Source organism: Eucyclogobius newberryi, unplaced genomic scaffold (assembly GCF_026437365.1).
Source record: "Eucyclogobius newberryi isolate DKJ021-1_F unplaced genomic scaffold, fEucNew1.0.hap1 SCAF_7, whole genome shotgun sequence".
NCBI classification, from domain to species: Eukaryota; Metazoa; Chordata; class Actinopteri; order Gobiiformes; family Gobiidae; genus Eucyclogobius; species Eucyclogobius newberryi.
In genome coordinates this window covers 4,404,936-4,420,059 of record NW_027316389.1, presented here as the reverse complement: position 1 = coordinate 4,420,059, position 15,124 = coordinate 4,404,936, and the positions used below count along the sequence as shown (strand labels likewise).

The 15,124-nt window shown below is 50.8% G+C and overlaps 1 protein-coding gene across 1 annotated transcript in view; it reads left to right on the top strand.

Annotated features, from left to right (window-relative positions):
* LOC140349299 (solute carrier family 23 member 1) overlaps positions 1-15,124 on the top strand; it is a 115,401-nt gene that overhangs the window by 84,973 nt on the left and 15,304 nt on the right. The window contains exon 11 of the mRNA XM_072435581.1: positions 9,904-10,012. Within this exon, the coding sequence (XP_072291682.1) occupies positions 9,904-10,012 (109 nt within the window). The remainder of the gene's footprint in view (positions 1-9,903; positions 10,013-15,124) is intronic.

Sequence of the window (15,124 nt, the reverse complement as noted above, 5' to 3'; positions counted from 1 at the left end):
AGGTCGTTCTGTGTCGGGTTTGCACGTTCTACTGAACACGAGACGAATCTGATGATCCTGGTCCGGGATCAAAGGTGCCAGAGGTGGAACTAAGTCTCAGGTAAGTCGCAAGTCAATGGTCTCAAGTCCAAGTCAAGTCCCGGTCAATGGTCTCAAGTCCAAGTCAAGTCCCGGTCAATGGCCTCAAGTCCAAGTCAAGTCCCGGTCAATGGCCTCAAGTCCAAGTCAAGTCCCGGTCAATGGTCTCAAGTCCAAGCCAAGTCTTGGTTAATGGTCTCAAGTCCAAGTCCGAGTTCCACAGGGTTCTTTTTTAGTCCCTTTGTTGTTTTCACTGGGTCAAGTCTTAATAGACACAACATTTCTTGCCATTGTTTTGATGATGATGTGACGCTTTAAAGCCCCAAACTCTGTTCATCGCCTGAAGGTGATGAACAGATCGCTGAACAGCTCCAGCCTCCATCACCTCCAGCTCCAGCCTCCATCACCTCCAGCTCCAGCCTCCATCACCTCCAGCTCCAGCCTCCATCACCTCCAGCTCCAGCCTCCATCACCTCCAGCTCCAGCCTCCATCACCTCCAGCTCCAGCCTCCATCACCTCCAGATCGAGCCTCCATCACTTCCAGTTCCAGCCTCCATCACCTCCAGCTCCAGCCTCCATCACCTCCAGATCGAGCCTCCATCACCTCCAGTTCCAGCCTCCATCACCTCCAGATCCAGCCTCCATCACCTCCAGATCCAGCCTCCATCACCTCCAGCTCCAGCCTCCATCACCTCCAGCTCCAGCCTCCATCACCTCCAGATCGAGCCTCCATCACCTCCAGCTCAAGCCTCCATCACCTCTAGCTCCAGCCTCAATCACCTCCAGCTCCAGCCTCAGCCTCCATTACCTCCAACTCCAGCCTCCATCACCTCCAGATCCAGCCTCCATCACCTCTTGCTCCAGCTTCAGCCTCCATCACCTCCAGCTCCAGCCTCCATCACCTCCAGATCCAGCTCCAGCCTCCATCACCTCCAGCTCCAGCCTCCATCACCTCCAGATCCAGCCTCCATCACCTCCAGCTCCAGCCTCCATCACCTCCAGATCCAGCCTCCATCACCTCCAGCTCCAGCCTCCATCACCTCCAGATCCAGCTCCAGCCTCCATCACCTCCAGCTCCAGCCTCCATCACCTCCAGCTCCAGCCTCCATCACCTCCAGCTCCAGCCTCCATCACCTCCAGCTCCAGCCTCCATCACCTCCAGCTCCAGCCTCCATCACCTCCAGATCCAGCCTCCATCACCTCCAGCTCCAGCTCCAGCCTCCATCACCTCCAGATCCAGCCTCCATCACCTCCAGATCCAGCCTCCATCACCTCCAGCTCCAGCCTCCATCACCTCCAGCTCCAGTTCCAGCCTCCATCACCTCCAGCTCCAGCCTCCATCACCTCCAGCTCCAGCCTCCATCACCTCCAGCTCCAGTTCCAGCCTCCATCACCTCCAGCTCCAGCCTCCATCACCTCCAGCTCCAGCCTCCATCACCTCCAGCTCCAGCCTCCATCACCTCCAGATCCAGCCTCCATCACCTCCAGCTCCAGCCTCCATCACCTCCAGCTCCAGCCTCCATCACCTCCAGATCCAGCCTCCATCACCTCCAGATCCAGCCTCCATCACCTCCAGATCCAGCCTCCATCACCTCCAGCTCCAGCCTCCATCACCTCCAGCTCCAGTTCCAGCCTCCATCACCTCCAGCTCCAGCCTCCATTACCTCCAGCTCCAGCCTCCATCACCTCCAGCCTCCATCACCTCCAGCTCCAGCTCCAGCCTCCATCACCTCCAGCTCCAGCCTCCATCACCTCCAGCTCCAACCTCCATCACCTCCAGCTCCAGCCTCCATCACCTCCAGCTCCAGCCTCCATCACCTCCAGCTCCAGCCTCCATCACCTCCAGCTCCAGCCTCCATCACCTCCAGATTGAGCCTCCATCACCTCCAGCTCCAGTTCCAGCCTCCATCACCTCCAGATCCAGCCTCCATCACCTCCAGCTCCAGCCTCCATCACCTCCAGCTCCAGCCTCCATCACCTCCAGATCGAGCCTCCATCACCTCCAGCTCCAGTTCCAGCCTCCATCACCTCCAGATCCAGCCTCCATCACCTCCAGATCCAGCCTCCATCACCTCCAGATCCAGCCTCCATCACCTCCAGATCGAGCCTCCATCACCTCCAGCTCCAGTTCCAGCCTCCATCACCTCCAGATCCAGCCTCCATCACCTCCAGATCCAGCCTCCATCACCTCCAGATCCAGCCTCCATCACCTCCAGCTCCAGAACCACTCGCACTCAAACTTTTATCTCCTCCCAGTGGAAACTTGAAAGTGTTTTTCCTGCAGCGAGTGCAAACGGAGCAGCAGTAAAGACCAGGTCTAAACCAGGTCTAAACCAGGACTAAACCAGGACTAAACCAGGTCTAAACTAGGACTAAACCAGGACTAAACCAGGACTAAACCAGGTCTAAACTAGGACTAAACCAGGACTAAACCAGGACTAAACCAGGTCTAAACTAGGACTAAACCAGGACTAAACCAGGACTAAACCAGGACTAAACCAGGTCTAAACTAGGACTAAACCAGGACTAAACAAGTTCTAAACTAGGACTAAACCAGGGCTAAACTAGGACTAAACCAGGACTAAACCAGGACTAAACCAGGACTAAACCAGGTCTAAACTAGGACTAAACCAGGGCTAAACAAGTTCTAAACTAGGACTAAACCAGGGCTAAACTAGGACTAAACCAGGACTAAACCAGGACTAAACCAGGACTAAACCAGGTCTAAACTAGGACTAAACCAGGGCTAAACAAGTTCTAAACTAGGACTAAACCAGGGCTAAACTAGGACTAAACCAGGGCTAAACCAGGGCTAAACTAGGACTAAACCAGGACTACTTAAGGACAACTTAAATATAAAGGACATAGAGCTTCTGCAGCAGTTACCGCACTAACAGAGACAACATGTCACACATCTGTCACGGGTTAAGTCCATTCAACATATCTATCACCATGGAGACAAGCATGTCCTACCACGCCAAGTTACAGGTCAGATATGTGGAGAGACGGCCCTGATCACAGTGATAATGCACATTTTACATACATTTTTGACCAATAAACACGAGATAGATGAGGTCAATAATGCTACATCTTTAAGGGTGTTTTTGGTTCCATTCCCGTGCCTTTAGGTGGCGCTGTTCCCATAGCGCCTGAACTGTTCCCATAGCGCCTGAACTGTTCCCATAGCGCCTGAACTGTTCCCATAGCGCCTGAACTGTTCCCATAGCGCCTGAACTGTTCCCATAGCGCCTGAACTGTTCCAATAGCGCCTGAACTGTTCCCATAGCGCCTGAACTGGTCCCATAGTGCCTGAACTGTTCCCATAGTGCCTGAACTGTTCCCATAGTGCCTGAACTGTTCCCATAGCGCCTGAACTGTTCCCATAGCGCCTGAACTGTTCCAATAGCGCCTGAACTGTTCCCATAGCGCCTGAACTGTTCCCATAGCGCCTGAACTGTTCCCATAGCGCCTGAACGTCTTTCCCTGAAGGTGACTTTGTGGGTGATGTTTGATGGCGTCCACATTAAGTCTCCTGAGGTCATTTCTAATCCCGACCTTTGACCTCGGCGCTTTACCTGATTACACCCTGAGGAGGGTCAAAGCCGCACTAATGGCTTCCATTAAAAGTAGCCATAACACAGTTACCACGGCCACCGTGACCACGCCCACCTCCACTTCCACTGAACCTGAAAGTCACAGGTTTAAGTCACAGGTTTAAGTCAAGATATTTCCGGCTCAGTCCTGGTCAATTCTTTATATAGTCCAAGTCTTTTTGTGTCCACCCAACTTTTGACAGTGGCCTAAAGCCTTAGGCCTTCATTTTATTCTGGGGGGCACTGGGCTGAGGGCACTGGGCTGTGGGCACAGGGCTGTGGGGCTCTTGGATGGGGGCCCTGGGCTCTGGGGGTTAGGGTTAGGGTTAGGGTTAGGGTCAGGGTCAGGGTCAGGGTCAGGGTCAGGGTCAGGGTCAGGGTCAGGGTCAGGGTCAGGGTCAGGTATACTCCACAGTGGGGGTCACGGGTCGGTTGCATGGTCAGGGTCAAGGATGTAAAACTTTGACTGAAAAATTACCCTTTTTAATCAGCTTTGAGACGATATGATCCGTGTGTTAGTTTCACATGTGACATCACTCCTGAACCGTATGATCTTAGTGAAGCGTTCTGAACGAGGTGCTCGTCTCCAGGGGTCCAACGAGGTGCTCGTCTCCAGGGGTCCAACGAGGTGCTCGTCTCCAGGGGTCCAACGAGGTGCTCGTCTCCAGGGGTCCAACGAGCTGCTCGTCTCCAGGGGTCCAACGAGGTGCTCGTCTCCAGGGGTCCAACGAGGTGCTCGTCTCCAGGGGTCCAACGAGTGCTCTCTGGCTTTGTTCCCAGTGAAAAGATCCATCCATCTTCTTCCCCTTATCCGGGGCCGGGTCGCGGGGGCAGCAGTCTAAGCACTTCTTCATACTCCTCCGGGGGGGTCCAGCGGCTCTACTCTGAGCTCCTCCCATGTGTCTGAGCTCCTCCCCCTATCTCTGAGGGAGAGCGCCCAGCCACCCGGCGGAGGAAACTCATTTCGACCGCTTGCATCACTGCAGCCGCTGCATCGATCCGCCTGTCAATCTCACGCTCCATCCTTCACTCACTCGTGAACAAGACCCCGGGATACTTGAACTCCTCCACTTGGGGCAAGGACCCCCACCCACCTGGAGAGGGCAAGGTCCGCCCTCCACCCACCTGGAGAGGACAAGGACCGCCCTCCACCCACCTGGAGAGGACAAGGACCCCCCACCCACCTGGAGAGGACAAGGTCCGCCCCCCACCCACCTGGAGAGGACAAGGACCCCCACCCACCTGGAGAGGACAAGGACCGCCCTCCACCCACCTGGAGAGGACAAGGACCCCCCACCCACCTGGAGAGGACAAGGTCCGCCCCCCACCCACCTGGAGAGGACAAGGACCCCCACCCACCTGGAGAGGACAAGGTCCGCCCCCCACCCACCTGGAGAGGACAAGGACCCCCACCCACCTGGAGAGGACAAGGACCCCCCACCCACCTGGAGAGGGCAAGGTCCGCCCCCCACCAACCTGGAGAGGACAAGGACCCCCACCCACCTGGAGAGGACAAGGACCCCCACCCACCTGGAGAGGACAAGGACCCCCCACCCACCTGGAGAGGACAAGGTCCGCCCCCAACCCACCTGGAGAGGGCAAGGACCCCCACCCACCTGTAGAGGGCAAGGACCCCCACCCACCTGTAGAGGGCAAGGACCCCCACCCACCTGGAGAGGACAAGGACCCCCCACCCAGGAGATGCTGATCCTCATCCCAGACGCTTCCCACTCGGCTTCAAATCGTCCTACTCAGTGAAAATGTGTCAAATCTAATGGAAGGACAAAGGACAAAACAATGACACAAAGTCATGTTCAAAGCTTTAATATTGTCGTCATGAAGCTTTTGTCTCGAGTAAGTGACTGTTTCAATGCACAATGTGTAGTAAAGAGTAAAAGTACTCTGACAGAAAGTACTCTGACAGAAAGTACTCTGACAGAAAGTACTCTGACAGAAAGTACTCTGACAGAAAGTACTCTGACAGAAAGTACAATCGTATCTTAAAAATGTCTTTTATCTTTTAGCGACCTGGAGCGGGTGATCAATGCTTTTATGTACTAAGCTAACAAGCTAACAAAATAACAAGCTAACAAGTTAACAAGTTAACAAGCTAACAAGCTAACAAGCTAACAAGCTAACAAGCTAACAAGCTAACAAGCTAACAAGCTAACAAGCTAAGCTGATTTCAGTTTGTTCAAAACCTATTTTATCCTCTCTGCACTTGCTCCTCATTATTTTATTATTTTATTTATTATAGAGTTGATTTGAAAATGACTCCTCCTCCCACATAAAGACTCCTCCTCCTCCCACATAAAAACTCCTCCTCCTCCCACATAAAGACTCCTCCTCCTCCCACATAAAGACTCCTCCTCCCACATAAAGACTCCTCCTCCCACATAAAGACTCCTCCTCCCACATATAGACTCCTCCTCCCACATAAAGACTCCTCCTCCTCCCACATAAAAACTCCTCCTCCCACATAAAGACTCCTCCTCCTCCCACATAAAGACTCCTCCTCCCACATAAAAACTCCTCCTCCCACATAAAGACTCCTCCTCCTCCCACATATAGACTCCTCCTCCCACATAAAGACTCCTCCTCCTCCCACATAAAGACTCCTCCTCCCACATAAAGACTCCTCCTCCCACATAAAGACTCCTCCTCCCACATAAAGACTCCTCCTCCCACATAAAGACTCCTCCTCCCACATAAAGACTCCTCCTCCTCCCACATATAGACTCCTCCTCCTCCCGCATATAGACTCCTCCTCCTCCCACATAAAGACTCCTCCTCCTCCTACATAAAGACTCCTCCTCCCACATAAAGACTCCTCCTCCCACATAAAGACTCCTCCTCCTCCCACATATAGACTCCTCCTCCTCCCACATATAGACTCCTCCTCCTCCCGCATATAGACTCCTCCTCCTCCTACATAAAGACTCCTCCTCCCACATAAAGACTCCTCCTCCCACATAAAGACTCCTCCTCCTCCCACATATAGACTCCTCCTCCTCCCACATAAAGACTCCTCCTCCCACATAAAGACTCCTCCTCCTCCCACATAAAGACTCCTCCTCCCACATATAGACTCCTCCTCCTCCCACATAAAGACTCCTCCTCCCACATAAAGACTCCTCCTCCTCCCACATATAGACTCCTCCTCCTCCCACATATAGACTCCTCCTCCTCCCACATAAAGACTCCTCCTCCCACATAAAGACTCCTCCTCCTCCCACATAAAGACTCCTCCTCCTCCCGCATATAGACTCCTCCTCCTCCCGCATATAGACTCCTCCTCCTCCTACATAAAGACTCCTCCTCCCACATAAAGACTCCTCCTCCCACATATAGACTCCTCCTCCTCCCACATATAGACTCCTCCTCCTCCCACATAAAGACTCCTCCTCCTCCCACATAAAGACTCCTCCTCCCACATATAGACTCCTCCTCCTCCCACATAAAGACTCCTCCTCCCACATAAAGACTCCTCCTCCCACATATAGACTCCTCCTCCTCCCACATAAAGACTCCTCCTCCTCCCACATATAGACTCCTCCTCCCACATAAAGACTCCTCCTCCTCCCACATAAAAACTCCTCCTCCCACATAAAGACTCCTCCTCCTCCCACATAAAGACTCCTCCTCCCACATATAGACTCCTCCTCCTCCCACACAAAGACTCCTCCTCCTCCAACATATAGGCTCCTCCTCCTCCCACATAAAGACTCCTCCTCCTCCCACATAAAGACTCCACCTCCCACATAAAGACTCCTCCTCCTCCCACATAAAGACTCCTCCTCCTCCCACATAAAAACTCCTCCTCCTCCCACATAAAGACTCCTCCTCCTCCCACATAAAGACTCCTCCTCCCACATAAAGACTCCTCCTCCCACATAAAGACTCCTCCTCCTCCCACATAAAGACTCCTCCTCCTCCTCCCACATAAAGACTCCTCCTCCTCCCACATAAAGACTCCTCCTCCTCCCACATAAACGTGTGGTTTATTAATTTGTATATTTTATACGTATTTTAAATACATTTTGCTTGTTTGTTTTCTGTGCAGCACTTTGGAGACTTTGTGTTGGTAAAACTGTGGTTCTGTCGGATAAAAACGTGTGAAAGTGTAAATGTTTTGGAGGAACCGGTTTGGCCCTGAGCGACTGCAGTGACTCATCCTTCAGGGACCCGGTGCTTTCAGGGCCCAGAACGGTAGCGAACAGTGGCCCCGGATCAGGTTCAAAAAGGGCATTACTCACAGAGAGAAAAGACTGTCCGCATTCTACAACTGAACGTGAGCTGCCGAGTCACGCTTGAGTGACACGATGAGTAACGAGCTGTGAGTGTCGTTGGGAAACAACGCTCGCTTTTCAACTCCCGTTCTCTTCTGACTCCCACACAAGGGCCGGTCTGACTCCCACACAAGGGCTGGTCTGACTCCCACACAAGGGCCGGTCTGACTCCCACAAAAGGGCCGGCTGTTGTCTTTCCCTCTTAAGTGTCTTTAATGAAGCCGGACTCGTCACAACTGGCCTGTATTAGACTTCTGTGGCCTGTATTAGACTTCTGTGGCCTTTGTTAGACTTCTATGGCCTTTATTAGACTTCTGTGGCCTGTATTAGACTTCTGTGGCCTTTGTTAGACTTCTATGGCCTTTATTAGACTTCTGTGGCCTGTATTAGACTTCTGTGGCCTTTGTTAGACTTCTGTGGCCTGTATTAGACTTCTGTGGCCTGTATTAGACTTCTGTGGCCTTTGTTAGACTTCTATGGCCTTTATTAGACTTCTGTGGCCTGTATTAGACTTCTGTGGCCTTTGTTAGACTTCTGTGGCCTTTATTAGACTTCTGTGGCCTTTGTTAGACTTCTGTGGCCTGTATTAGACTTGTGTGGCCTTTATTAGACTTCTGTGGCCTTTGTTAGACTTCTGTGGCCTGTATTGGACTTCTGTGGCCTTTGTTAGACTTCTGTGGCCTGTATTAGACTTCTGTGGCCTTTATTAGACTTCTGTGGCCTTTATTAGACTTCTGTGGCCTTTGTTAGACTTCTGTGGCCTGTATTAGACTTGTGTGGCCTGTATTGGACTTCTGTGGCCTTTGTTAGACTTCTGTGGCCTGTATTAGACTTCTGTGGCCTTTATTAGACTTCTGTGGCCTTTATTAGACTTCTGTGGCCTGTATTAGACTTATGTGGCCTGTATTAGACTTCTGTGGCCTTTATTAGACTTCTGTGGCCTGTATTAGACTTCTGTGGCCTGTATTAGACTTATGTGGCCTTTGTTAGACTTCTGTGGCCTTTATTAGACTTCTGTGGCCTTTGTTAGACTTCTGTGGCCTGTATTAGACTTCTGTGGCCTTTGTTAGACTTCTGTGGCCTGTATTAGACTTATGTGGCCTGTATTAGACTTGTGTGGCCTGTATTAGACTTGTGTGGCCTGTATTACACTTGTGTGGCCTGTATTAGACTTCTGTGGCCTGTATTAGACTTGTGTGGCCTTTATTAGACTTCTGTGGCCTTTATTAGACTTCTGTGGCCTGTATTAGACTTCTGTGGCCTGTTTTAGACTTGTGTGGCCTGTATTAGACTTCTGTGGCCTGTATTAGACTTTTGTGGCCTGTCTTAGACTTGTGTGGGCTTTATTAGACTTTTGTGGCCTGTATTAGACTTCTGTGGCCTGTATTAGACTTGTGTGGGCTTTATTAGACTCATGTGGCCTGTATTAGACTTATGTGGCCTTTATTAGACTTGTGTGGCCTGTATTAGACTTCTGTGGCCTGTACTACTTCTGTGGCCTGTATTAGACTTGTGTGGCCTGTATTAGACTTTTGTGGCCTGTATTAGACTTCTGTGGCCTGTATTAGACTTATGTGGCCTTTATTAGACTTGTGTGGCCTGTATTAGACTTTTGTGGCCTGTATTAGACTTCTGTGGCCTGTATTAGACTTATGTGGCCTTTATTAGACTTCTGTGGCCTGTATTAGACTTCTGTGGCCTTTATTAGACTTGTGTGGCCTGTATTAGACTTTTGTGGCCTGTATTAGACTTTTGTGGCCTGTATTAGACTTATGTGGCCTGTATTAGACTTGTGTGGCCTGTATTAGACTTTTGTGGCCTATATTAGACTTGTGTGGCCTGTATTAGACTTTTGTGGCCTGTATTAGACTTTTGTGGCCTGTATTAGTCCCTCCAGTGTGTGGCTGGGTGTGATCTGCAGCTGACGTTGGGTGTTTTTCAGTACGTGGACCTGAACTCGTCTCGTAACCTGCTCATCTTGGGCTTCTCCACCTTCAGCGGCCTCGTGCTGCCCACGTGGTTCCACTCCAACCCCGGCATCATCGACACAGGTATGGGATTAAACCAGGGCTAAACCAGGGCTAAACCGGGGCTAAACCAGGGCTAAACCAGGGCTAAACCGGGGCTAAACCGGGGCTAAACCGGGGCTAAACCAGGGCTAAACCAGGGCTAAACCGGGGCTGAACCAGGGCTAAACCGGGGCTAAACCGGAACTAAACTGGAACTAAACCAGGGCTAAACTGGCTGTGGAATGAAGTAATTCTAGTTTTATTTTTCATTGTGATATTTTGATTTTTTCTACTATATTCACTAAAGTCGAAGTGTTTTTGCTTCTTAGAGCAGTTGTTCCCAAACTTTACAGACTCGGAACATAATAACCACGGAGCTAACTCGGACCCCCATAATAACCACGGAGCTAACTCGGACCCCCATAATAACCACGGAGCTAACTCGCGGCCCCCATAATAACCACGGAGCTAACTCGCGGCCCCCATAATAACCACGGAGCTGACTCGGACCCCCATAATAACCACGGAGCTAACTCGCGGCCCCCATAATAACCACGGAGCTGACTCGGACCCCCATAATAACCACGGAGCTAACTCGCGGCCCCCATAATTACCACGGAGCTAACTCGCGGCCCCCATAATAACCACGCCGCTGACTCGGACCCCCATAATAACCACGCCGCTGACTCGGACCCCCATAATAACCACGGCGCTGACTCGGACCCCCATAATAACCACGGCACTGACTCGGACCCCCATAATAACCACGGAGCTGACTCGGACCCCCATAATAACCACGGAGCTGACTCGGACCCCCATAATAACCACAGAGCTGACTCGGACCCCCATAATAACCACGGCGCTGACTCGGACCCCCATAATAACCACGGAGCTGACTCGGACCCCCTTAATAACCACGGAGCTGACTCACGGCCCCCCAAATTTCACACAAAAAAAGACAAAGCACTGAAACCATGAAAGACGAGGGCCCCCGACGGCCGAGCGTGAGTCCTCGTGGCAGAGGCGGTGCGAGCCTAAGCCTCTAATGCCACGCTGACAGTTGGCCCCTCCCTTTGGCCCTCAGTCCAGTCCCGGTGCAGACCCGGAGTGACCTCACCCTCCTGGGATCCGAACCAGCATTTCAGAGTGGTCAGTTCCGGACTGTAGGGGGCGCCGGAGATGCTGCGAAAGTCCGTGAAGTCCAGTCCACGAGAGACGGAGAGCGGCGAGGGCCAAACAGTGGCGCTTGCCGTGTCGTCTCGGGTTTAAATGGCGTTTTTTTTTTTGAGAATCCTTTTGGACCTTTTGTCTTTCTCGTCGTCTTGAACTCCAAATAATGCACATTCAGTCCGGCGATAATGACTTTAAAAACACCAAGAAGCATTTTCTGGAGAAGGAGAGAACCACTTCATTACATCAGCGAGTGAAATTGAGCGTTTTGTGTGGACCCGGGGGAAAAGGAGAGATTTGGAATATTAAACCGTTTCTAATCCGGATTCTGTTTGGAAAAAGAACTGATTTGGTTTTGGAAGAACGTCCAAACGCTCAAATGAAAGGTGGCTGCGCCGCTAATGTCGCTAATGTCGCTAATGACGCTAATGTCGCAAATGATGCTAATGTGGTTAAGCATTGAGTAATCCAAATGTGTGATCCGACTGTAATCCTGAGCAGACCGCCTCAGAGCACCGAGTACTGCACCTCCATGTACAAGTACACAGTATTTACATTGATTTCAATGAATATATGTGAAACTAAACGTGCAAAAAGAGTCGAACTAAAGCCAGGATGAAGTAGGGTTGAACTAAGACTTAACTTGACTTAAACTACAGTTTAATTAGGACTAAATGATAAGATTATGTGGTGGATATCAAATCATAAATGATTCTTTAGGAAACTGCAAGAATCTGAGCAAACAAGAATATAGAGTTTAGACTTTAGAGTTTAGACTTTAGAGTTTAGACTTTAGAGTTTAGACTTTAGACTTTAGACTTTAGACTTTAGAGTTTAGACTTTAGACTTTAGACTTTAGACTTTAGACTTTAGACTTTAGACTTTAGAGTTTAGAGTTTAGACTTGTTGTTGTTGTTGTTGTTGTTGTTGTTGTTGTTGTTGTTGTTTTATGGCGGTTGGCATCCGAGTGTCGCATCACCGCCAGACTTTATTCCCCAGACTTTGTCGTAGTCCTAAAAGTTGTTCTTCCAGTGCTTTGACTTCCAGTGCTTGACAAAGCCCAAGAGGTCATGAGAGGCCTTTGTCATTGTACCCTATAGAAGTTCTTCCTCCCCGCAGACTTTGTCGTAGTCCTTGTTGTTGTTGTTGTTGTTGTTGTTGTTGTTTTATGGCGGTTGGCATCCAAGTGTTGCATTACCGCCAGACTTTATTCCTCAGACTCTGTCGTAGTCCGTAAAAGTACTCCTTCCATTGCTTTGGTGTTACAAAGCCCATGAGGTCATGATATGTCTTTGTGACTAGAATAGTTGTTGTTGTTTCAGAGACCAACCGGCTTTATTCCAGGGAGACTCTTCTTCATCTTCCTCTCCTTCTTTGACGTTCGGTGCTTCCACCGTACAGCTTTATTCTTTAGGCTTCATTCTATAGGCTTTAATATGCCCACTGATGTCGCCGCTTGGTAGCCGTGCGTCTACGAGACTGGGCGAGGACAGGAAACCACCCCCACCCCCATCTCGTCACTCTGATCACTCTGACTCCCCACAAGCAGACCCCCATCACTCCGACTCTCATTTAGCGCCTTTAGCCTGTTTTCTATATCTGCCCAATCAAGCTCCTTTGTTCCAAGGAATCTCCCTGCAGCTTTAGCAATGATCCTGATCCTTTCAGTTCTGCTTTGAGTCTGAGCAGCACAGTTTACAACATCCACCATAAAGAGTACAAAATCCTCTCTATCCACAACCAGGGTATTCTCATTAATTCTGGAACCTGCACACTTGGGACCTCCACTCTTGAAACCTTCACACTTCTTGGGAGCCACGCTGGCCTTTCTCATTTCGCCCTGGCTGGGAGCAGCGCTGGATCCTCTCTCTGTATTTACTCTAAACTCGTTACTTGAAACTTTCTTGACTGCATCCACATAGGATATACCTTGAGAGACCTTTATTTTCTGCACCTCAGCATCTCTTTTGCTAAACCTGCATCCCCCGTAGGCAGAGCTATGTTCTTCCCCACAGTTACAGCACTTCAGTTTTGCTCCCACGTCACACTTCCCATACTCATGATCTCCTGCACATTTACCACACCTTTGCCTCCCTCTACAGACCGCTGCAATATGCCCAAAGCGCTGGCACTTAAAGCAACGCAGGGGCGGCGGAACATATGGCCTGACGCTATAGCACATGTACCCAATGAACACCTTACTAGGCAGGCACCTCCCTTCAAGTGTTACCATTACCAACAAGCTGTCACATCTTACCCCAAACCGGGTCACCTTCAAACGCCTAGCGTCCACCACCGTAACTCCCGTCAAATTCTCCTTAACTTCATCCACAGACGTCGCCGTAGGGACACCTAGGATAACTCCTCTGACCGTGTTTCTTTCAGCATTAGACACAAGAATGTCCTTTCCACCCAGACGTTTAGTTCCAATCGCCTTCCGTTGCTGAGCCGCGTCCTTGCACACGACCAGCAGCGAGCCATCTCTAAGGACACTCGCACTCTTGATCACTCCCACAGCTACAGTTAGGCTCTTTGACAATGCCACTGAATTCCACTCCTTAAAGGATGCACTATCCTGTGCAAGCTTTATGATCACCTTACAGTCTCTGCTCTCACCCCGGATATCAATAGCTTCAGCCTCATCCTGCTGCTCATTCCCAGAACCCTCGGACGAGCTAAGGGACTTTTTACGTTTCCGGGCACGTGCAGGCAGAAAAGGCTGCTCCTCCACGCCGTCCAGAACGTCTTCCATCCCCGATCCACTCTCCTCCGCCATCTCCCGTCTCTCCAGACCGGGTGTTGAGCAAGGTCTCCTCACAGTCGTAGTCCTTAAAAATTCTTATTTAGTTGCTTTGGAAGTACAAAGCCCATGAGGTCATGGGACGTCTTTGTCGTTTTATCCTTTAGAAGTCCTTCTTCCATCACTCTGGCGTTTCTAGGCCCATGAAGTCAAAGCGCGTTAGAACATCCTCTTGCTCCTCCTCGCTCAGTCTCCAACACCCCCCACCTCTATAAACGTTTACCCAGCCCTGTGCTACATAAGTAAGCAACCACAGCCTGACACAAACCCTGTGACTGGATCGCCAGAACGTTCCGCAGCTTGAACTCCCGCCCATTATTCCGAAACCACAAGGCCAACCCGGCCCTTTCTCTATCATAAGCCTCACAGCAAATCAGCACATGCTCGACAGTCTCTGGCACCCGACAGTGACCACACAGACCGGTCGGGTGTTTGCCTATCCTACTCAGTGACCAATTGAGTCCAGCATGGCCAATCCTCATGCAGGCGAAGGCCCTTTCCTCCCACGCGTTCCTGCCCATAGACCCGCAAGGACCCACACTACCCTGTATGTGATAGAGATGCCGTCCAGTAACACAGTGGCTCCAAAATTCCTGCCAAAGGCCGACCACATGACTCTTGATAACGGGCTTGATTTCAGATTTGCTTAACTCAACCGCCACATCAATTGATGGCCGCCTAAGGGAACGTTTAGCCAGTGTATCAGCCATTTCGTTACCATCCACCCCCACATGCGCAGGGACCCAAATGAAGGAAACCCTTACATCCTTCCTGGACAGGGAGAGCATCAGACAGAAGATGCCATTCAACACATCCTGTCTGCAATCCGATTTCCCAGATTTAATGCTTTGCAATGCAGAAAGGCTGTCAGAGGCCACCACAATGCCGCAACACTGCAAAGCAGATTCCGCCCATTCCAATGCCAACCGTATCGCTATGAGTTCCGACGTGAAAACGGAAAGGCGATCTGTCAACCTCTTCTTGATCGCCAGCCCCAGGTCAGGCACAAAATAAGCAGCGCCAGTACGCCCACTCTCAGGATCCCTAGACCCGTCGCTATAAATAAACACATCACCTGAGTGCTTATCGATGAGCGCTTGAACGGCAAACTGCGGTGCCCTCCCAGCGACTCCTCTAAGCTTGCCATGCAAGCTAACATCAACAGGAGCCGGGACAAACTTCCA